This window comes from Mobula hypostoma, chromosome 21 (genome assembly GCF_963921235.1).
Source record: "Mobula hypostoma chromosome 21, sMobHyp1.1, whole genome shotgun sequence".
Classification (NCBI taxonomy): Eukaryota; Metazoa; Chordata; class Chondrichthyes; order Myliobatiformes; family Myliobatidae; genus Mobula; species Mobula hypostoma.
This window is the reverse complement of record NC_086117.1, coordinates 45157829-45181115: the sequence shown is the minus strand read 5'-3', so window position 1 is coordinate 45181115 and position 23287 is coordinate 45157829. Positions and strand designations below refer to the sequence as shown.

Below are 23287 nucleotides of genomic sequence, written 5' to 3'. Positions count from 1 at the left end.
GTAGTGGTGTGCCTCAGGGATCTGTACTGGGTCCAATGTTGTTTGTCATATATATTAATAATCTGGATGATGGGATCATAAATTGGATTAGTAAGTATGCAGATGATACTAAGATAGGTGGCGTTGTGGATAATGAAGTAGGTTTTCAAAGCTTGCAGAGAGATTTAGGCCAGTTAGAAGAGTGGGCTGAAAAATGGCAGATGGAGTTTAATGCTGGAAAATGTGAGGTGCTACATTTTGGTAGGACTAATCAAAATAGGACATACATGGTAAATGGTAGGGCATTGAAGAATGCTATAGAACCGAGAGATCTAGGAATAATGGTGCATAGTTCCCTGAAGGTGGAATCTCATGTGGATAGGGTGGTGAAGAAAGCTTTTGGTATGCTGGCCTTTATTATTCAGAGCATTGAGTATTGGAGTTGAGATGTAATGTTGAAATTGTATAAGGCATTGGTAAGGCCAAATTTGGAGTATTGTGTACAGTTCTGGTCACCGAATTATAGGAAAGATGTCAATAAAATTGAGAGAGTACAGAGGAGTTTACTAAAATGTTGCCTGGGTTTTATCTCCTAAGTTACAGAGAAAGATTGAACAAGTTAGGTCTTTATTCTTTGGAGCGTAGAAGGTTGAGGAGGGACTTGATAGAGGTATTTAAAATTATGAGGGGTACAGATAGAGTTGACATGGATAGGCTTTTTTCATTGAGAGTGGGGGAGATTCAAACAAGAGGACACGCGTTGAGAGTTAAAGGGCAAAAGTTTAGGGGTAACATGAGGGGCATCTTCTTTACTCAGAGAGTGGTAGCTGTGTGGAACGAGCTTCCAGGAGAAGTGGTTGAGGCAGGTTCGATGTTGTCATTTAAAGTTAAATTGGACAGCTATATGGACAGGAAAGGAATGGAGGGTTATGGGCTGAGTGCAGGTCGGTGGGACTAGGTGAGAGTAAGAGTTCAGCACGTACTAGAAGGGCCAAGATGGCCTGTTTCTGTGCTGTAATTGTTATATGGTTATATGATGATCTAAAACCTGACCTGATTCTGATTCTGACCTGACAGCATGAACATCGATTTCTCTAACTTCCAGTTTACTCCCCTTTCTCCCCTCCATCTGGTTACCCTCTCATCCCTCTTCTTCTCCTCACCTGCCCATCACCTCCCTCTGGTCCGTCTCCTCCTTCCCTATTTCCCATGGTCCTCTCTCTTCTCCGATCAGATTCTTTCTTCTTCATCCCCTTACATCTTCCACACATCACCTGCCAGCTTATCACTTCATCCCCACCTCAATCTGCCTTACCTATCACCTACCAGCTTCTCACTTCATCCCCACCTCAGTCTGCCTCACCTGGTCTCACCCATCACCTGCCAGCTTCTCTATTCATCGCCCCCTCAATCTGCCTCACTTGGTCTCACCTATCACCTGACAGCTTCTCACTTCGTCCCCACCTCAATCTGCCTCACCTGGTCTCATCTATCACCTGCCAGCTTCTCACTTCACCCCCACCTCAATCTGCCTCACCTGGTTTCACCTATCACCTGCCAGCTTCTCACTTCATCCACACCTCAACCTGCCTCATCTGGTCTCAACCATCACCTGCCAGCTTCTCACTTCATCCCCACCTCAATGTGCCTCACCTGGTCTCATCTTTCACCTGCCAGCTTCTCACTTCACCCCCACCTCAATCTGCCTCACCTGGTCTCACCCATCACCTGCCAGCTTCTCACTTCACCCCCACCTCAACCTGCCTCACCTGGTCTCACCCATCACCTGCCAGCTTCTACTCCTTCTGTTCCCATCCCCCACCTTCTCATTCTGGCTTCTCCCCCCGTCCTGATGAAAGAGCTCAGACCGAAACATCAACTGTTTGTTCTTTTCCATAAATGCTGCTCCCCACCGGCATTGTGTGTGTGTGTTACTAGATTTGTGCATATTGAAGTGCAATGGGATGTGCTTGGGGCTGGGAAAGGCACTATATAAACAAAAGACTTCCCTTTTGATCCAGGTCACTACATGTTTGTGGATATTCGACAGATCGAGATTGGAAACGAGGCCTGGCTGCTGAGTGAACACCTCCCCCCAACCAAAGGCTCGTGCCTTACGTTCCACTACCAGACCAAAATCAGCAAACAGCTCAGTGAGTCGCCTCACCCTCACCATACGGTAGCCCTGAACACTAATCCTGTCTCTCCATGAGGGGCAGTGTGTGTGGGACTGTATCCCAGTGAAGGTCAGTGTGTGTGGGACTGTATCCCAGTGAGTATCAGTGTGTGTGTGGGGCTGTATCCCAGTGAGTGTCAGTGTGTGTGGGACTGTATACCAGTGAGTGTCAGTGTGTGGGGGGGGACTGTACCCCAGTGGGGGTCAGTGTGTGTGGGACTGTATCCCAGTGAGTATCAGTGTGTGTGTGTGTGTGTGTGTGTGTGGGGCTGTATCCCAGTGAGGGTCAGTGTGTGTGGGACTGTATCCCAGTGAGAGTCAGTGTGTGTGGGACTGTATCCCAGTGGGGGTCAGTGTGTGTATGAGACTGTATCCCAGTGAGTGTCAGTGTGTGTATGGGACTGTATCCCAGTGAGGGTCAGTGTGTGTGGGACTGTATCCCAGTGAGTGTCAGTGTGTATGGGACTGTATCCCAGTGAGTGTCAGTGTGTGTATGGGACTGTACCCCAGTGGGGGTCAGTGTGTGTGGGACTGTATCCCAGTGAGTATCAGTGTGTGGGGGGGACTGTATCCTAGTGAGTGTCAGTGTGTGTATGGGACCGTATCCCAGTGGGGGTCAGTGTGTGTGGGACTGTACCCCAGTGAGGGTCAGTGTGTGTGGGACTGTGCCCCAGTGAGGGTCAGTGTGTGTATGGGACTGTACCCCAGTGAGGGTCAGTGTGTGGGGGGGACTGTACCCCAATGGGGGTCAGTGTGTGTGGGACTGTATCCCAGTGAGGGTCAGTACCTCAGTGGGGGTCAGTGTGTGTGGGACTGTATCCCAGTGAGTATCAGTGTGTGTGGGGGACTGTATCCCAGTGAGTGTCAGTGTGTGTATGGGACTGTATCCCAGTGGGGGTCAGTGTGTGTGGGACTGTATCCCAGTGAGTATCAGTGTGTGTGTGTAGGACTGTATCCCAGTGAGTATCAGTGTGTGTGTGGGGCTGTATCCCAGTGAGTGTCAGTGTGTGGGGGACTGTACCCCAATGAGTGTCAGTGTGTGTATGGGACTGTACCCCAGTGGGGGTCAGTGTGTGTGTGGGACTGTATCCCAGTGAGTATCAGTGTGTGTGTGGGGCTGTATCCCAGTGAGGGTCAGTGTGTGTATGGGACTGTATCCCAGTGAGGGTCAGTGTGTGTGTGGGACTGTATCCCAGTGAGGGTCAGTGTGTGTGGGACTGTACCCCAGTGAGTGTCAGTGTGTATGGGACTGTACCCCAGTGAGTATCAGTGTGTGTGTGGGACTGTATCCCAGTGAGTATCAGTGTGTGTGTGGGGCTGTATCCCAGTGAGGGTCAGTGTGTGTGGGACTGTATCCCAGTGAGGGTCAGTGTGTGTATGGGACTGTACCCCAGTGAGTATCAGTGTGTGTGTGGGGCTGTATCCCAGTGAGGGTCAGTGTGTGTGGGACTGTATCCCAGTGAGGGTCAGTGTGTGTATGGGACTGTACCCCAGTGAGTGTCAGTGTGTGTGTGGGACTGTATCCCAGTGAGTATCAGTGTGTGTGTGGGGCTATATCCCAATGAGGGTCAGTGTGTGTATGGGACTGTATCCCAGTGAGGGTCAGTGTGTAGGGGACTGTATCCCAGTGACGGTCAGTGTGTGTGGGACTGTACCCCAGTGAGTGTCAGTGTGTGAGGGACTGTGCTACAGTGGGGGTCAGTGTGAGTGGGACTGTAACCCGAGGGGGTCAGTGTGAGTAGGACTGTACCCCAGTGAGGGTCAGTGTGTGTGGGACTGTATCCCAGTGAGGGCTAGTGTGTGTATGGGTCTGTACCCCAGTGAGTGTCAGTGTGTGTGGGACTGTATCCCAGTGAGTGTCAGTGTGTATGGGACTGTATCCCAGTGAGGGTCAGTGTGTGTGTGGGACTGTATCCCAGTGAGTGTCAGTGTGTATGGAACTGTACCCCAGTGAGGGTCAGTGTGTGTGGGACTGTATCCCAGTGAGGGCTAGTGTGTGTATGGGTCTGTACCCCAGTGAGGGTCAGTGTGTGTGGGACTGTATCCCAGTGAGGGTCAGTGTGTGTGTGGGACTGTATCCCAGTGAGTGTCAGTGTGTATGGGACTGTATCCCAGTGAGGGTCAGTGTGTGTGGGGGACTGTATCCCAGTGAGAGTCAGCGTGTGTGGGACTGTATCCCAGTGAGTGTCTGTGTGTGTATGGGACTGTATCCCAGTGAGTGTCAGTGTGTGTGGGACTGTACCCCAGTGAGGGTCAGTGTGTGTATGGGACTGTATCCGAGTGAGTGTCAGTGTGTGTATGGAACCATACCCCAGTGAGGGTCAGTGTGTGTGTGGGACTGTATCCCAGTGAGTGTCAGTGTGTATGGAACTGTACCCCAGTGAGTGTCAGTGTGTGTATGGGACTGTACCCCAGTGGGGGTCAGTGTGTTACAACTAATTACAACTTGTAAAACTCTATCACGTTTGTCAAAAATAACTTCCTTGTCATGAATCCATTTTGACCCTGCCTAATGGTATTATTTTCCATAATATACTCATATTATAAGTGCCCTGTTAGCTATTCCTTAACAACAGAATCCAACATTGTCCTAATGCCAGACTCACTGGTGTGCGATGTACAGTTTCCTCTCTTTTTTCTTAAAATCGAGGTAACTTTTGTCACTGTCCATACTGTGGGACCACGCTAGAATCTATGGACCTTTGGAAATGGTAACCAGCATATCCACAATCTCCCTAGTCGTTGCCTTTTAAACAATTATAGGATCCTGGTGATGTAATGCCTTCTCGATCCATTAATTTTTTCCAATACTAACTTTTTACTTGTGCTCATTTCCTTCAGATACTCATTCACTCCAGACCTTACCGTTTCCAGGTGGTGTACTGCATCTTCTTCCATAAAGACAGCACCAGATACTTCTTGGTTTCAAAGGAATGCTCATTAAACGTTCGCAAATGTTTGCATTTTCCATTTCCACAGAAGCTCCTCAATTCTGCGCTTATAATCTCATTGATCAATCTCATTTCCCCTCTCTCCTTGCCTTATCAAAGAGTGGGCCCTCCTTTACTAAATGCTGAGGGCTTCCCAATCCTTAGGCTTTCCATGCCTTTGGACAGCTTTTTCCTTTGATCTTTAATGCTCTTCAAAGCCGTGGCCGGACCACTTTTCCTTTTGGGCCTCTGTGCCTTAAAGGAATGTAGATAATTAGCTGTTTCATGCTTAAATTTAACATAATTTCCAAATCTACCATATGTGGTGCTGCAGAGTTTGTGAACCCTGTAGAATTTTCTCTTTTTCTGCATGATGTAACTTAAAATGTGATCAGATCTTCACGCAAGTGCTAAAACTAGATAAAGAGAACTCAATTAAATAAATAACAGGGAAAAAAAACATTATACTTGTTCATTTATTTATTGAGAAAAATAATCCAATATTACATATATTAGTTGGAAAAAGTATGTGAACCTTTGCTTTCAGTAACTGGTGTGACCCCATTGTACAGCAATAACTTCAACCAGACATTTCCAGTTACTGTTGATCAGTCCTGCACATCGGCTTGGGGGAAGTTTAGGCCATTCCTTCTTACAAAACTGCTTCAATCCTGGGATGTTGGTGTGCTTCCTTGTGTAATGCCCTGGTTCACAACTTTACTGCTGTGTTGTAGGTATCTCATTTAGCAGCTCTGTAAGAGCAGTATGTTCTGTTTTCAGCCTGTTTGGATTATTGTTGAAGATAAAGGATGATGAGGAATCTGCCGTCCAATTAGGATGGTGGAACTGGGGGGAGGTTTCTTTGGTGAGCAACACTAAGGTTGGCCTTGGGGCTTTTGTTCGGTGGGAGATGAAGAGAGAAGAGGCTGGGGAGAACAGGTGGGAGACCCGTTTGTTCGAGATGGATTGACAGTGACGTTCGGAAGGTGGTGTGTGCTTTCACGTTGACCGAGGGCCCAGCGCGTGAGTGACAGAGAAGTTCCAGATGAGCTCCAACTTTGCACATTTGACTGTTTAATTAGAATGGGCCCTTTTTGTTTATTTCTTTCTCTACTAACCCTTTAGTTAAGTAAGATTCATAAATATAATTCCTTTAGTAGTATGAAGTGTGCTGTCTGTTATTTCGTGGCACTGAGTTGTAACAGGGTTGCAAATTTCACAGCATCGTCACAAACTGGGATTTGGGGTGGCAGAGCCATCTCAATCCGTTTCTGGGAAAAATGAGGAAGGTGCAGGACAAGTGTATTCCAAGATTGAAGAAATACTCAAATGCAGCACTGAGCGTCATAGGAAGTCATTCCTGCCTGTGGCCATCAAACTTTACAACTTCTCCCTTGGAGGGTCAGACACCCTGAGCCAATAGGCTGGTCCTGGACTTATTTCCTGGCGTAATTTACATATTACTATTTAATTATTTATGGTGCAACTGTAACGAAAACCAATTTCCCCCGGGATCAATAAAGTATGATTATGACTATGACTATGGTAAAATAGTACAACCGTGGCTGACAAGGGAAGTCAAAACTATTGTAAAATCGAAAGGGCATACAACAAAGCAAAAATTAGTGGGAAGGTAGAGGATTGGGAAGTTTTTAAAAACCTACAGAGAGCAACTGAAAAAATAATTAGAAAGGAAAAGATGACATATGAAAGTAAGCTAGCAAATAATATCAAAGAGGATAGTAAAAGTTTTTTCAAGTATGTTAAAAATAAAAGAGAAATGAGAGTGGATATAGGACCGCTAGAAAATGAGGCAGGAGAAATAATAACCAGGGACAAGGAGATGGCTGATGAACTAAATGAGTACTTTGCATCAGTCTTCACTGTGGAAGACACAGCATTATGTCTGATGTTGTAGTGTATGAAGGAAGAAAAGTGGGTGCAGTTACTGTTACAAGGGAGAAGGTGCTCAAAAAGCTGGAAGACCTAAAGGTACATAAGTCACCCGGACCAGATGAACTGCACCCTAGGGTTCTGAAAGAGGTAGCGTTAGAAATTGTAGTGGCATCAGAAATGATCTTTCAAAAAATCATTGGACTCTGGCATGGTGCCAGAGGACTGGAAAATCTTTAAGAGAGGAGGAAGGCAGCAGAAAGGAAATTATATTCCAGTTAGCCTGACCACAGTGGTTGGGAAGATGTTAGAGTCAGTTGTTAAGGATAAGGTTATGGAGTACTTTGTGACACAGGACAGGATAGAACAAAGTCAGCATGGTTTCCTTCAAGGAAAATCCTGCCTGATGAACCTGTTGGAATTCTTTGAGGAGATTACAAGGAGGATGGATAAAGGGGATGCAGTGGATGTTGTATATTTGGACTTTCAGAAAGCCTTTGACAAGGTGCCTGCTTACCAAGTTAAGAGCCCATGGTATTACAGGAAAGTTACTAACATGGTTAGAGCATTGGCTGATTGGTAGGAGGCAGCGAGTGGGAATAAAATTATCTTTATCTGGTTGGCTGCCAGTGAATTGTGGTGTTCCGCAGAGGTCGGTGTGGGGACTGCTTCTTTTTATGCTGTATATCAGTGATTTAGATGATGAAATAGATGGCTTTGTTGCCAAGTTTGCAGATGATATGAAGATTGGCGGAGGGGAAGGTAGTGTTGAGGAAATAGGTAGAATGCAGAAGGACTTAGACAGATTAGGAGAATGGGCAAGAAAGTAGCAAATGAAATACAATTTTGGAAAATGAATAGTCATGCACTTTGGCAATAGAAATAAATGTGCGAACTATTTTCCAAACAGGGAGAAAATCCAAAAATCTGAGATGCAAAGGGACTTGGGAGTCCTTGTGCAGAACACCTTAAAGGTTAACTTGCAGGTTGAGTCAGTGGTAAGTAAGGCAAATACCATGTTAATATTCATTTCAAGAGGTCTAGAATGCAAAAGCAAGGATGTGATGCTGAGGCTTTATAAGGCACAAGTGAGGCCTCACCTTGAGTATTGTGAATAGTTTTGGGCCCCTCATCTTAGAAAAGATGTGCTGGCATTGGAGAGGGTCCAGAGGAGGTTTACAAGGGTGATTTCAGGAATGAAAGGGTTCTCATATGAATGTTTGATGGCTCTGGATCTGTACTTGCTGGAATTCAGAAGGATGAGGGGTGATCTCATTGAAACCTTTCAAATGCTGAAAGGCCGAGACAGAGTAGATGTGGAAAGGATGTTTCCCATGGTGGGAAAGTCAGGACAAGAGGGCACAGCCTTAGGATAGAGGGACGCCCTTTCAAAACAGAGATGTGGAAAAATTTCTTCAGCCAAAGGGTGGTGAATTTGTGGAACTTGTTGTCACATGCAGCTGTGGAGGCCAGGTCTTTGGGTGTATTTAAGGTAGAGATTGATAGATTCTTGATTGGACATGGCATCACAGGTTACGGGGAGAAGGCCTAGAACTGGGGATGAGAAGGAGAAGATAAAAGGATCGGCCATGATTGAATGATGGAGCAGACTCAGTGGCCAGATGGCCTAATTCTGCTGCTATGACTTATGGTCTTATGGTCTAATCTCAGGGGTTTGGCGGGACCAGAGTGTGTCTTCACTAGACTTGTGCCACCAAGGGAACCACTGGGGTTTCACTTGCATGAACTGCTTGCCTCAGGTCCTTCCAGAATATTTTCATAGGATTCAGGTTAGGACTTTGACTTGGCCATTCCAAAACATGAATTTTCTTCTTTTTATACCGTTCTGTTGTTGATTTGGTCTTGTCTTTCGGAGTTTTATCTCATGTCATTATCCAGCTTCTGTTGAGCTTCAGGTGATGGACTGCTACCCTGACATTCTCCTGTAAAATGTTGATACAATTTTGAATTCATTGTTCCTTCAACAATTGCAAGCTGTCCAGGCCCTGAGGCAGCAAAGCAGCTTCAAACCACGATGCTCCTTCCACCGTGCTTCACAGTTGGGACGAGGTTTTGGTGTTGGTGTGCAGTGCCTTTTCCCTCCAAACATAGTGGTGTGCATTTCTGGCAAAAGGTTCAACTTTTGTCTCATCTGTCCACAGAACATTGTCCTGGAAACATTGTAGAACATCCAGGTGGTCTTTTGCAAACTTGAGACGTACAGCAATGTTTGTTTTTGGAGAGCAGTGGTTTCCTCCATGGTGTCCTCTCATGAACACCATTCTTGTTCAGTGTTTTTCACATAGTGGATACATGAACAGAGACTTTAGCACATTCTAAGAGGTTTCTGCAGGTCTCTTGCTGTTACCCTTGGGTTCTTCGTCACCTCCTTCAGCATTACACGTTGTGCTCTTGGTGTGATCTTTGCAGGATGTCCACTCCTCAGGAGAATAGCAACAGTACTGAATTTCCTCCAATTTGTAGACAATTTCTCTCACTGTGGATAGATGAACACTCAGGTCTTTAGAAATGCTTTTGTAGCCTTTTCCAGCTTCATGCAGCTCTACAATTCTTCTTCTAAGGTCCTCTGAAAGTTGTTTTGATCGAGGCATGGTGCACACAAACAGTTCTTTCTTGAGAAGAGCAGGCTCTTTGTATGTCTTGTTTATAGGGCAGGACACCTCTACATCACATCTCCAAGCTCATCTCTTTAATTCGAACACCTGACTCCAAATAGCTTTTGTAGAAGGCATTGCCCCAGAGATTCACATACTTTTTCCGACAAATACATGTAATAGTGGATAACTTTTCTCAATAAATAAATGAGCAAGTATAATGATTTTGTGATATTTATTTAACTGGGTTCTCTTTGTCTAGTTTTAGGACTTATTTGAAGATCTGATCACATCTTATGGCTTATTTTTGCAGAAATAGAGGAAATTGTACAGGGTTCATGAACTTTCTAGAACCACTGTATGCAATCTATATGGAAGCAAGAAGGTCCCTGCTTCTCTAGCCCTTTACCTTTCCTACCCACCTGGTCTCACCTATCACCTTCCAGTTAGCCTCCTTCCCCTCCCCCCACCTTTTTATTCTGGCATTTCGCACACCCCACCCCCCCCGCCACCTTCCCTTTCCAGTCCTGATGAAGGGTCTCGGTCAAAAACATTGGCTGTTTATTCATTTCCCTAGATGCAGCCTGACCTGCTGAGCTCCTCCAGCATTTTCTGTGTGTTGCTTTGGACTACCAGCGTCTACACACTTCCTCAAGTTTATGAAATACAATCTATAGTTTGCTTTGTTTAGATTTAAAACCCTGATTTCAGATTTAACCAAATCACATTAAGTCTTAATTTTTAAGGCATCCGTTAGTCTTGTGAGACCATGGATCTGCGCCTGGAAAGTCTTCTTGAGCAGGCCTGGGCAAGGTTGTATGGAAGACCGGCAGTTGCCCATGCTGCAAGTCTCCCCTCTCCACGACACCGATGTTGTCCAAGGGAAGGGCATTAGGACCAATACAGCTTGGCACCAGTGTCGTCACAGAGCAATGTGTGGTGAAGTGCCTTGCTCAAGGACACAACACGCTGCCTCGGCTGGGGCTCGAACTCACGACCTTCAGATCACTAGTTGAACACCTTAACCACAGCCACATGCCCACATCTATTATATTATATTATATATTATTCTATTAAAATCTATTATATTACGAGCTCTCATCACTAAAGCCATGAACAACCCCTTTCCAATTAATTAACACACTTTTATAAGCTCTAAAATTTCATGATTGTTCCTCAGTATTCTTAGATAGAAAGCCATCTCTTTTACATTGTAAGTTTCACCACTTCCCACCAGTGTGTGCATGGGATCTGTCCCTCAGTGAGGGTCAGTGTGAGTGGGACTGTACCCCAGTGAGGGTCAGTGCATGTGGGACTGTAGCCAGTGGGTGTCAGTGCGTGTGTGACTATACCCCAGTGAGGGTCAGTGCATGTGGGGTGTCAGTGCGTGTGTGACTATACCCCAGTGAGGGTCAGTGCGTGTGGGACTGTACACCAGTGGGTGTCAGTGTGTGTGGGACTGTACCCCAGTGAAGGTCAGTGTGTGTGTGACTGTACACCAGTGAGGGTCAGTGTGTGGGTGACTATACCCTAGTGAGGGTCAGTGTGTGGGGGGCTGTACCCCAGTGAGGGTCAGTGCGTGTGGGACTGTACACCAGTGGGTGTCAGTGTGTGTGTGACTGTACCCCAGTGAGGGTCAGTGCGTGTGGGACTGTACACCAGTGGGTGTCAGTGTGTGTGGGACTGTACCCCAGTGAGGGTCAGTGTGTGTGGGACTGTACCCCAGTGTCAGTGTGTGTGTGACTATACCCCAGTGAGGGTCAGTGCATGTGGGACTGTAGCCAGTGGGTGTCAGTGCGTGTGTGACTATACCCCAGTGAGGGTCAGTGTGTGTGGGACTGTAGCCAGTGGGTGTCAGTGTGTTTGGGACTGTACCCCAGTGAGGGTCAGTGCATGTGGGACTGTAGCCAGTGGGTGTCAGTGCGTGTGTGACTATACCCCAGTGAGGGTCAGTGCATGTGGGGTGTCAGTGCGTGTGTGACTATACCCCAGTGAGGGTCAGTGCGTGTGGGACTGTACACCAGTGGGTGTCAGTGTGTGTGGGACTGTACCCCAGTGAGGGTCAGTGTGTGTGGGACTGTACCCCAGTGGGTGTCAGTGTGTGTGTGACTATACCCCAGTGAGGGTCAGTGCGTGTGGGACTGTACACCAGTGGGTGTCAGTGTGTGTGGGACTATACCCCAGTGAGGGTCAGTGTGTGTGGGACTGTAGCCAGTGGGTGTCAGTGTGTTTGGGACTGTACCCCAGTGAGGGTCAGTGCATGTGGGACTGTAGCCAGTGGGTGTCAGTGCGTGTGTGACTATACCCCAGTGAGGGTCAGTGCATGTGGGACTGTAGCCAGTGGGTGTCAGTGTGTTTGGGACTGTACCCCAGTGAGGGTCAGTGCGTGTGGGACTGTAGCCAGTGGGTGTCAGTGTGTGTGTGACTATACCCCAGTGAGGGTCAGTGCATGTGGGGTGTCAGTGCGTGTGTGACTATACCCCAGTGAGGGTCAGTGCATGTGGGACTGTACACCAGTGGGTCTCAGTGTGTGTGGGACTGTACCCCAGTGAGGGTCAGTGCGTGTGGGACTGTAGCCAGTGGGTGTCAGTGCGTGTGTGAATATACCCCAGTGAGGGTCAGTGCATGTGGGGTGTCAGTGCGTGTGTGACTATACCCCAGTGAGGGTCAGTGCGTGTGGGACTGTACACCAGTGGGTGTCAGTGTGTGTGGGACTGTACCCCAGTGAGGGTCAGTGCATGTGGGACTGTAGCCAGTGGGTGTCAGTGCGTGTGTGACTATACCCCAGTGAGGGTCAGTGCATGTGGGACTGTAGCCAGTGGGTGTCAGTGCGTGTGTGACTATACCCCAGTGAGGGTCAGTGCATGTGGGACTGTAGCCAGTGGGTGTCAGTGTGTTTGGGACTGTACCCCAGTGAGGGTCAGTGCGTGTGGGACTGTAGCCAGTGGGTGTCAGTGCGTGTGTGACTATACCCCAGTGAGGGTCAGTGCGTGTGGGACTGTAGCCAGTGGGTGTCAGTGCGTGTGTGACTATACCCCAGTGAGGGTCAGTGCGTGTGGGACTGTAGCCAGTGGGTGTCAGTGCGTGTGTGACTATACCCCAGTGAGGGTCAGTGCATGTGGGGTGTCAGTGCGTGTGTGACTATACCCCAGTGAGGGTCAGTGCGTGTGGGACTGTAGCCAGTGGGTGTCAGTGCGTGTGTGACTATACCCCAGTGAGGGTCAGTGTGTGTGGGACTGTAGCCAGTGGGTGTCAGTGTGTGTGGGACTGTACCCCAGTGAGGGTCAGTGCGTGTGGGACTGTAGCCAGTGGGTGTCAGTGCGTGTGTGACTATACCCCAGTGAGGGTCAGTGTGTGTGGGACTGTAGCCAGTGGGTGTCAGTGTGTGTGGAACTGTACCCCAGTGAGTGTTAGTGTGAGTGGGACTGTATCCCAGTGAGGGTCAGTGTGTGTGTAACTATACCCCAGTGAGGGTCAGTGTGTGTGGGATTGTAGCCAATGGGTGTCAGTGTGTGTGGGACTGTACTCCAGTGAGGGCCAGTGTGTGTGAGACCGTCCCCCAGTGTGTGTCACTATGTATGTGCGATGTCCTCCAGTGAGTGTTAGTGTGTGTGGGACTGTATCACACACACACACAGACACACACACACTGGGACTGTATCTCACACACCCCTCCCAAACAGACCCACAAAATCTATGCGCAGATTAAAGTCCCTGGTGATAGCTGCACCTCCTGCTTTGCGATTTATTCTGTGCCCCAGAAACCCACAGGCGTTTGGGGCTTGTGGAGAACTCCCACCAACGTTTTCTGCCATTTCTTGATTTTCTGACCCTGCCACCCCCCTCTGCACTGTACTGCATCCTTTATTATCAGGGCTGCTCGTCCACTTTGCCCCTCTTTTCTCAACGTCGTATTCCTGGGATGTTCAATTCCTGGCCTTCGTCACAGTGTCTGTGAGGGACTGTTGTGTTTTTTATTGAGGGAGGGTGCAGTGCATACCAGCAAGCCAGCATGCAGGAGATGTATCTCAGCTTTACTGAGCACCCTGCTTGTCCAGGATGTGAACTCCTCCCGCGTGGGGGCAGCTAACCAAGGGGCATCAGAGTAACACTGTTAACGAGGACCACTTCCTATACCAGATCCGGTCATTTATCTGTCCCACCACTCAGTTATACTCTGTAGCCTAATGGCTTCGGGCAAGCGACGAAAGAGGCAGAATAATCCTCTCACTTTGCTGGAGTAGTCTACCCTGACCTCCATTAGATTTTTTTAAAAGAGTTCTAATGTTGAAAATATTTCACAAATCAAGACTGTTCTTAAAAAAAGTGAACTGGTGGGAAAAAAAGAGAGGGACCATTAAAAACAAAGAGAAAGTCAGCTGTAATGTTGGCAATTGTTTTTTATGTTTACGTAAGGAGCACAAGTTATGTGCTATGGGTAAAGTGAACTGGATCATTCAATTTCAGTGGCTATAATTTCAAAGCATTTCAATAGACATGTCATGCTTAGCTCGTTTTTCCTTTTTTTTCAAGAAGGGGGAGATATAGTGGTGGTTAATTGAGTTTTTCCTATGCCACACGGTTAGCTGCTCGCACGTGGGAGGAGTTCACATAGTGTACAAGCAGGGTGATCAATAAAGTTTAGCCTGCAAGGCTGGCATCCTGGTATCACTACCCCTCAATAATGAACAGAACAGTGACCAACTTCCTGTACTGGGCATAAGTACCCATTTTGGGACATAGCTGTACAGTATGTACCCATTTATTCCAATGTGTTCACCTACCTTGTTACAAATACTATGTAACTTCATATAAAGTGTTTTAAGTTTGGTCCGTGAGCCTTATGCACTGCTCTGACTGCCAGTGGAGAAATCCTCTCTCGCTGGCATTCTTTGAATTGTCCTGACAAACTCTTGGTTCTCATAACCTATTACTTTGACCTTTCCTTTAACTTTATAAATTTTCTTAACCAGTACCTCCCTCCCCAGCTCTCCTCCTGCTATTTAATTTAAAGCCTTACCCACAACCCTAGTTATGTAATTCACCAGGAATCTGGGTCCAGCCTAATTTCAGAAACAGAATTGTGCCAGCTCCCTCTTTCTCCCGGACTGGTGCCACTGTTCCATGGATTGACACCATTTCTCCAGCACCAGTCCGGCCACGGATTCCACTCTCCGACTGAGAGTGGTGTCAATTTGCATGGTACTCAGGAAATAGTGTAAAGATTAATAACCTCCTGTTTCTGCTTTTCAAATTGGACACTGGCTGCTCTTCATTCAGAAGATCCTCTTTCTTTCTCCTGTCTCTGTCACTGGTCACCCTCGGTATGAGGAAGTGCCCTTAATTTTGGAACCAGGCATAACCCGTTCACTGCTGCAGGGAGCTGTCTCCCTAACTGTGCCACCCCTATATCACCTCATTCCTCTTCCCTCTCCAGTTTGAATAATCCCCATTACCATGGAGCTCCATCCTCCCTGCGCTCTGCAGTTCCAGGGGTGAGGCTCTCCCAAAGCTACCTCTAGATCTTCATTCCTACCTGACTCACAGTCACGTCCCCAGCATTGCTTGACCACTAGTTCTGAGTTACTGACCCTCCTTCAGTGCTCCCTTGGTAGGACCCTGATGCACTATCAACTACTCCAAAAGACTGGAAGTAGAGTAAATACTGAAAGGCTTTTATTAACAGTAAAATGGATCCACATCCACGCTGTATCATGGTGCCCAAATCTTGGACGGCAGCTCATCAACTCCGTGCTAAGTTTCCCGAGTCACAGACAGTTCCTGCATGATGAATCACAACGAAGTTTTCTACATTTGCAACATGATCTGCTCTGCCAAGCCTGCATTAAGTTAATTAATTCTTTAAATATAAAGCTACAGCATTGTACTTCCCTCGTTGAAGTCCACCCTCCACAGACACAGCCCCCTATGGGCAGGCTGGGCTAAGTACACAGTGCCTTAACACAATCCATGAACGTCAGCTCCCGCTGTTCCTGAATCTGTCCATTTCAGCTAACCATTTGAAATTATTTACCACTGTCTACTACATATTGCCACTGCAAATGGAAAAAAAACAAGGTTATGAAAATATAATTATAAAACTAAATTTTGAAAAAGTAAGACCATAAGGTACAGGAGCAGAATTAGGCCATTTGGCCCTTCGAGTCTGCTCTGCCATTTCAACATGGCTGATCCAATTTTCCCCTCAGATGTAGTCTCCTGCCTTCTCCCCGTAGCCCTTCATGCCCTGACCAATCAAGTATCTATCAATCTTGGCCTTAAATATATATAAAGACTTGGCCTCCACCACTGCCCGTGGCAACGAATTCCACAGGTTACCACAAATATTGAGCCCTTGTTGAGCTGAGTGCCCAGCTCACCTGCCTGTGATGTTGATGATCCCTGTGAGTTGTATGAATTGTTTGCAGTGCACGGGCCACTCAAGGTTTTCCGGTACACGCCTGATGGGAAGGAGAAACCGGTCTGGGAGGCCAAGGATACCCAGGACAACAATTGGCGAGCTGGCAACATAACTGTGGACAGTGCCACGGAGTTCCAGGTCAGGCCAGGTCTTCCTGCAAATGTTTCTAAACAACATATTCACAGAACAAACGCGTCCATTCTGTCTGCCATCCCAACATCTCCCCAAATCCCCCCACCTCAACCTGCCTCCTAATGCTCTCACCTATTGATCTCCCCCTTCTGAAGTGCACTTACCTGTGTATCCATTCATTCAGTGCTGTCTCTCCACTAGTGTAACACTCAACCTCAGTACTGTCCCTCCCGCACTCCCTCGGCACTGCCCAACCCACAGAGCCCCCCGCTGCCCCTCCCTCCGCACTGACTCTCCCACTAAACCCCCACTCCTCCTCCCTCAGCCCCTCCCACTGAGACCCCACTCCCCCTCCCTCAGCCCCTCCCACTAAACCCCCACTCCCCCTCCCTCAGCCCCTCCCACTGAGACCGCACTCCCCCTCCCTCAGCCCCTCCCACTGACCCCCGCACTCCCCCTCCCGCAGCACTGCCCCCCACTGCTTCTCGCTACTTCTACTCCCTCAGCCTTTGACCAAATCCTTCAGGACATCAACCCCTTTGCCTGGACTGTTAGGTCAGAAGTCCAGGACTAGCGCTGGGATCACACCTGAGCTGGAGGTGGTGCTGGCTGGGACTGACCGTGGGGTGGAGTGGTTCTGTCCAGTGTGTGCTGGAGAGAGGCTGGGTACTGCACACTTCAGGGGCTGGTGGAGTTAACACTGATGGGTTGTGTCCTACCTCAGGTTGGTTTAAAGGTGATAAAATCAGAGGGTGAATTGACTGGTTACATTGCCATTGATGACATTGAATATCATCGTGGTGAGAACTGTTATGGAGTTCGGACGGATAACCTTGCTGGAGGTAAGATGGTGTTTAATTATCTGCACACTGCAGCGGGTGAGGTTGTGGGAACAGTTAGGGCACTGACAACAATGTCCAGCCCAGCTCAAATGGTCCCTCATCAGACACTCCCAGGCATGGGATAGATACCAAGTGAAGCCTCCTTTGTATCATCCCATCAGACACTCCCAGGGCATGGGACAGACACAGAGTGAAGCCCCCCACTCTATATCATCTCCATCAGACACTCCCAGGGCATGGGACAGACACAGAGTGAAGCCCCCCACTCTATATCATCCCCATCAGACACTCCCAGGGCCTGGGACAGACACAGAGTGAAGCCCCCCACTCTATATCATCCCCATCACTCACTCCCAGGGAATGGGGTAGACACAGAGTGACACTCCCCTTACACTGTCCCCTCACACAGTCCCCTGGCTGGGAGGGCTCTGTCCTCTTTGGAGGATTCCTGCAGGATGCACTCACTCAGTGTTTTGTGTGAGGACTTGCTGAAGTTCAGCCTGGAGGGTGCTCAGCTGATGTTGGCATAGATGGCCACCGCCCTCCAGCAGTTCCAGGGCTGGCAGGAGATGGCCCCCCTCGTGGCACAGAGCAGTGATCCTCTCATGAAACGTCCCTCCCTCCTCGGCTCAGCTGAGGTTCACCCTGGCTGGTCCCTCCCGGTCAACATCGCTGGGTCTTTCCCCAGATGGCTGGTCTGTCTGTCACCTTTCTCTCCCGCAACCGGGAGTCGGTGTTCGACAAGGGCCATCAAAAATACCAGTGAGGGACTTATGTACGCTGAGAGTCTGTGGGTCCTTGATGGTGTACCTTCATGTTGAGATAGGAGTACGACAAAGATGACCCAGCGAATTGTATTCCGTATGTGTGGAGCCATTCCCATGTTGCCAGGGGACGAGAGGGTTGTTGGTTCAGGCTGAGACGGTGTAGGTTAGACACAGGTTAAAGCTCTCTCTAAGCTGTCCCGTCATATAGTTCTAGGATGGGGACAGTATTGGCTGGGCTCCCTCTGCACTGCCGTATCACACAGCCTCTGGGCAGGGGCAACACAGAGTCAGGCTCTCTCTGTGGTATACCCTCACGCAGCACCGGGTAGGGTCAGTGAGGAGCTTGTGCTGACTGTGGTGTTGTGTGTGACTGCAGGTGCCAGCAACACTGCCGGGATTGTTGCTGCTGTGATCCTCGTTCTGGCTCTGCTGGTGTGCCTCGCGGTGGCCACCAATTACTGGTATAAAAACAAGATCGCCTGCTTCCATGGAGGCAGTGATGGTTCCAGGACACCCTTTGGGTTTGACAACATCAGCTATCGAAATCGTAACAAGGTACTACTGATGGCGGGCAGGGAGTGGGGAATGGGGGAAACACAAGATATGCATCCAACAGAGAGAGACCACACCGTCTCCGTGTGTAAGTATCGGAGAGTATAAATGGAATCACACTGCAGGGCTAATGGAAGCAGCTTGGGAAAACTGTACAAGGAGCTGAAAGTCTGTAGGTCCCAGCTGATGTCCCTTCATCTTGAGGCTGGTAGCCACGGTTCGGTCGCTCACCCCTCCCACAGCCCCCATGCTCACCCTCACAGGGAGCAATGATTTCAGACCTATTGGGAAGTTCCTGTTAGGTTCCCCTACCTGTCTCACCTGCAGTCACACCCTCCCGTCCCTGGCCACAGACCAGATTTGAAGTTGGTAGTCTAAGGGGTGCGACTGCCTCGTGAAACACGGTTTCCAGGTAACTGGCTCCCTCCCTGATTTATCACAGTCTGAAGCTCAGATTCCAGTCTGATTTGCTTGAGCAAATACAATACCCCTCTAACCTCTTTTTATTGCCACTTGCCTAATATCCTAACTGATCTTAAACTCAGCAGGAAATCCCGACAGGCCCCGCTCACTTTTTAAATCTGGTGCTAGTCATGACAAGTAACAGCCCCCAAGATCTCAAACTTTGCCTCTTTCACTGTGCTCACCCACTGAGGTGGGTGTGGGTGAGGAATCCCATGGAAACCCATTGAATATTGAAAGGGCTGGATAGAGTGGATGCGGAGTTGTTTCCTGTAGCGGGGGAGTCTAGGACCAGAGGGCACAGCCTCAGAATACAAGGACATCCCTTTGGAACAAAGATTGTGAGGAATTTCTTTTAACCAGAGGGTGGTGAATCTGTGGAATTCATTGCCACAGATGGCTGTGGAGGTCAAGTCATTGGGTGTATTTAAAGCAGTGGTTGATAGATACTTAAATAGTAAGGATATTGAAGGTTACAGGGAGAAGGCAGGAGAATGGGATTGAGAGGGAAAGTATTTCAGCCATGATCGAATGTCAGAGCAGACTCAATGAGATGAATGGCCTAATTCAGCTCCAATGTCTTATGGTCTTACAATTGGGAGACTTCACCCTAGACAGTAGATCCTTTCTCCCATTCCCTCTCTTTGTCTCTTACCCTCTCTGGACCTACTCCTAACATAGAACACAGAACAGTACAGACCCTTCGGCCCACAATGTTGTGCTGACCATTTAACTTATTCCGAGATCAACCTAATGCTCCTCTTCTGCATTTTTCTTTCATCCATGTACCTGTCCAAGAGCCTCTCAAATGTCCCTGATATATCTGCCTCCACCACTGCACTTGGCAACGTGTTTTGCACACCCAGCCACTCACTGTGTAAAAAGAATTTGCCTCTGACATTGCCCCTATACTTTCCTCCAATCACCTTAAAATTATGTCCCCTTGCATTAGCCATTTCTGCGCTCGGAAAAGGATGCTGGCTGTCCACTCTATCAATATTGTACCTCTTATCATCTCTATCAAGTCATCTCTCAATCTCCTTCGCTCAAAAGAGAAAAGCCCTAGGTCACTAATGCAGCATTGCTTGTTTCAGTTTCCAACAGCGTTGCTGTCAAGTTCCACCCTGTTGTCTCCTTACAGTGTTTGTCTCTGACTCTTCCTTTCCTGCTTCTGCCAAGCTCTCCACCTTGGGGGGCAGGTAAGAGACCAATATCCATTACAAGCCTGCAGACCACAGCTGTCTCAACAACCTCCCTCCCTCCCTCCCTACCTACTGTAAGGACTCCAATCCATGCTCCCACATGGTCTCTGTCATAACTGTTTGGATGTTGAGACTTTCCACATCAGTGCTTCTAAGATCTTCTGACCCTCCAAACAATAGCTTCCCCTGAACCATGGTTGACAGGGGTCTCAGTGATTATCTCCCACCCTGATACTTTCACCCCCTCTCCTTCCAGTAGGAGCAGGAAGGCGTTCCCCAGTTCTTCACCTTCCAACACCACCCCCCGCCCGTCTCCATGTCCAACAGATTACCCTCCATAATGTCTGCTACCTTCAGCATGACTCCACCAGAAAAGACACATCTTCCCTCCCCTATCATCATTCCAAAGGGACTATTCCATCTGTGACCTCCTGGCCCGCTCTTTCAGCTCCACCACCCACTCTCCTTCTCTCAGGACTTCCCTTTTCAACCGCAGGAGGTGAAACGCCTATCCCTTCATCTCCTTCCCGCCATCCAGGTGGAGGAACGATTCCAATGTGGTGCATCGCGTTCAGTGTTCACAATGCAGCCTCCTCTGCGCTGGGGCGCCCACACGTGGATGAGGCGACCGCGTGGGGAGCACCTGCGTCCGGAACAAGGCAGCAACCCAGAGCTTCCAGTTCCTTCTTACTTCAATTCTCCACCCACTCCAACCATTCTGCCTTTGCCCTTCTACCCTTCTACATCGGTTTCTCATGAGCCTCTCACCCTCCAACCAGTTTTGATTGCTATTGCAGTTTTCCAGCGTTTGTACTGCCTTTTGCTCTATGTTGTTCCCTTTACGTCATGGTAGGATTTTGAGGAAAGCTTTCTCTCTGCAACTCCTATGTGTGAGACTGCCTTTAATATGCTGCCCCAGGAGAGCGCAGCTAACTGGGTGGTTCTCAGAAGTCTGCACGAGCAGCAGGCCTTCCTCGGACGTGTGGCTGGGAGAGGGAGGAGCAGGAGCTGCCCCAGTTCATGTATGGGTGGGACACCAGGGGAACTCACAGGGTCTACACTGTGTCCAAGTGTCCTCTTCCTGCATGCTGTTACCTTCACACATCTGGAATTGCAGCTGGCTGAGTTACTGGGACTGAGCTCCTCTTCTTCTTCTCACACAGAATACGGTGCCAGTGGAGACTGTCCCTGGGCTTGATGTACAAGATCCATAGTGAGCTTCAGAGGAGCAGAACGTCTCCAACGCAGCACTCCATGTACAATAAAATATCTCTTTATTAAAGAGCCTGGGAGCCAGAGAGTCCTTTCTTCTTTGCTGATAAAGGCAGTTGTACTCACGTTAGTTTACACTGTCTATCACTATCACTGTGACCACCGGGAAACTGAGTGACACAAGCTGTATACAAGACTGCAGACAGTCAAATGCAGAGCTACAGAGGTCTATAGGCAAGGTTACACATTTGTCAATGTGCAGTGCGGAACACAGGTCCTAACAAAGGAATGCGTTCTACACTGCGTGAGGAAATCTGCAGATGCAGGAACTTCAAGCAACACACATATAAGTTGCTGGTTTTGGAGTCAACTCTGCTCTCAAACGCATCTCCCCCATTTCACGCACATCTGCTTTCACTCCATCCTCCCGCCACTCCACTAGTAATAGGGTTCCCCTTGTCCTCACCTACCAATGCGGCCTTCTATATATTGGCGAGACCCGACACAGGCTGTGAGATCATTTGGCTGAACACCTACGCTCTGTCCGCCAGAGAAAGCAGGATCTCCCAGTGGCCACACATTTTAATTCCACGTCCCATTCCCATTCTGATATGTCTATCCACGGCCTCCTCTACTGTAAAGATGAAGCCACACTCAGGTTGGAGGAACAACACCTTATATTCCGTCTGGGTAGCCTCCAACCTGATGGCATGAACATCGACTTCTCCAACTTCCGCTAATGCCCCACCTCCCCCTCATACCCCATCCGTTATTTATTTATATACACACATTCTTTTTCTCTCTCTCCTTTTTCTCCCTCTGTTCCTCTCACTATACCCCTTGCCCACCCTCTGGGCTTCCCCCTCCCCATTTTCTTTCTCCCTAGGCCTCCCATCCCATGATCCTCTCATATCCCTTTTGCCAATCAACTGTCCAGCTCTTGGCTTCATTCCTCCCCCTCCTGTCTTCTCCTATCATTTCGGATCTCCCCCTCCCGCTCCCACTTTCAAATCTCTTACCAACTCTTCTTTCAGTTAGTCCTGACGAAGGGTCTCGGCCCAAAACGTCGACTGTACCCCTTCCTATAGATGCTGCCCGGCCTGCTGCATTCACCAGCTATACTGCATGACTGTGTTTAGAGGAGCACAAGGCCACACTCATGCCACATAATTCTGCAGCTGCACCTGCAGTGTTGCTCGCTGGCCCGTGCACAGCAAGTGCAGTGTTTTATGCAGCTTTCCACACTGGGCTATGCAGTGTGGTGCTGCAGGAGGGATTAAATGTCTGTCGGCGTGTTGGAGGGTGATAGAACTGCTGGGGGCGTGCGCTCTCTGAATCAGGATTTTGGAGCTGGCAATGTCCGTTCAATATCTCACACACTCTCTGTGTCTCTGTGCAGTCCCTGCTGAGCGTGTCTTCTTTGAGCTCTGAGTCTATTTACCAGTCAGGCGATGGTGCTGGAACAATATCTACTGCTGTGGAATGAAAGGCTGAAGTTTACTCTGCACTGTCCCATCACTCACTTCAAGGTCAGGGACAACAGAGTTACACACAGAGTAAAGATCTGTCCACAACATCTTGAATTACATTCCCAAGCTGATCAGCACAGGTTCAGATGGTGGGCCATTGTCTGGGCCAGCTGCTTCCATCCCCACTTCTGAAACCATATCCATGCCTGGCTGATTCAGGAGAGGGAACACACAGTGTCCACTGGCTTCCTTAGAGCCCTCTGGGCTCTGGTGGGCATTACACAGGCTGTAGTGCATCCTGCACAGTGAGAATCACAGCATAATTAAATAATAATGAGTTTTGTAATTTTTAAAATTTATTCCTTTGCGGATGTGGGCGTCGCCAGCTAAGCCAGCATTCATTGCCCATCCCCAGTTGCTCTTGGCAAGACCATAATATCACAAGACATAGGAGCAGAAGGTGGTGATGAGCTGCCTTCTTGAACCGCTGCAGTCCCCGAGGTGTGGGTACACCCACAGTGCTGTTAGGGAGGGAATTCCATGATTTCGACCCAGCAACAATGAAGGATTGGTGATATGTTTCCAAGTCAGGATGCTGAGTGACTTGGAGAGGGATTTCCAAGTGGTGGTGTTCA

The 23287-nt window shown here is 48.6% G+C and overlaps 1 protein-coding gene across 1 annotated transcript in view; it reads left to right on the top strand.

The window, feature by feature from the left end:
- The window catches only part of LOC134359975 (apical endosomal glycoprotein-like), a 74133-nt gene extending 52845 nt beyond the window's left edge, over positions 1 to 21288 (top strand). The window contains exons 10-14 of the mRNA XM_063073894.1: positions 2001 to 2132; positions 16022 to 16152; positions 16871 to 16988; positions 18132 to 18310; positions 21135 to 21288. Of these exons, the coding sequence (XP_062929964.1) occupies positions 2001 to 2132; positions 16022 to 16152; positions 16871 to 16988; positions 18132 to 18310; positions 21135 to 21185 (611 nt within the window). The 3' untranslated portion in view covers positions 21186 to 21288. The remainder of the gene's footprint in view (positions 1 to 2000; positions 2133 to 16021; positions 16153 to 16870; positions 16989 to 18131; positions 18311 to 21134) is intronic.
- The last annotated feature ends 1999 nt before the right edge of the window (positions 21289 to 23287 follow it).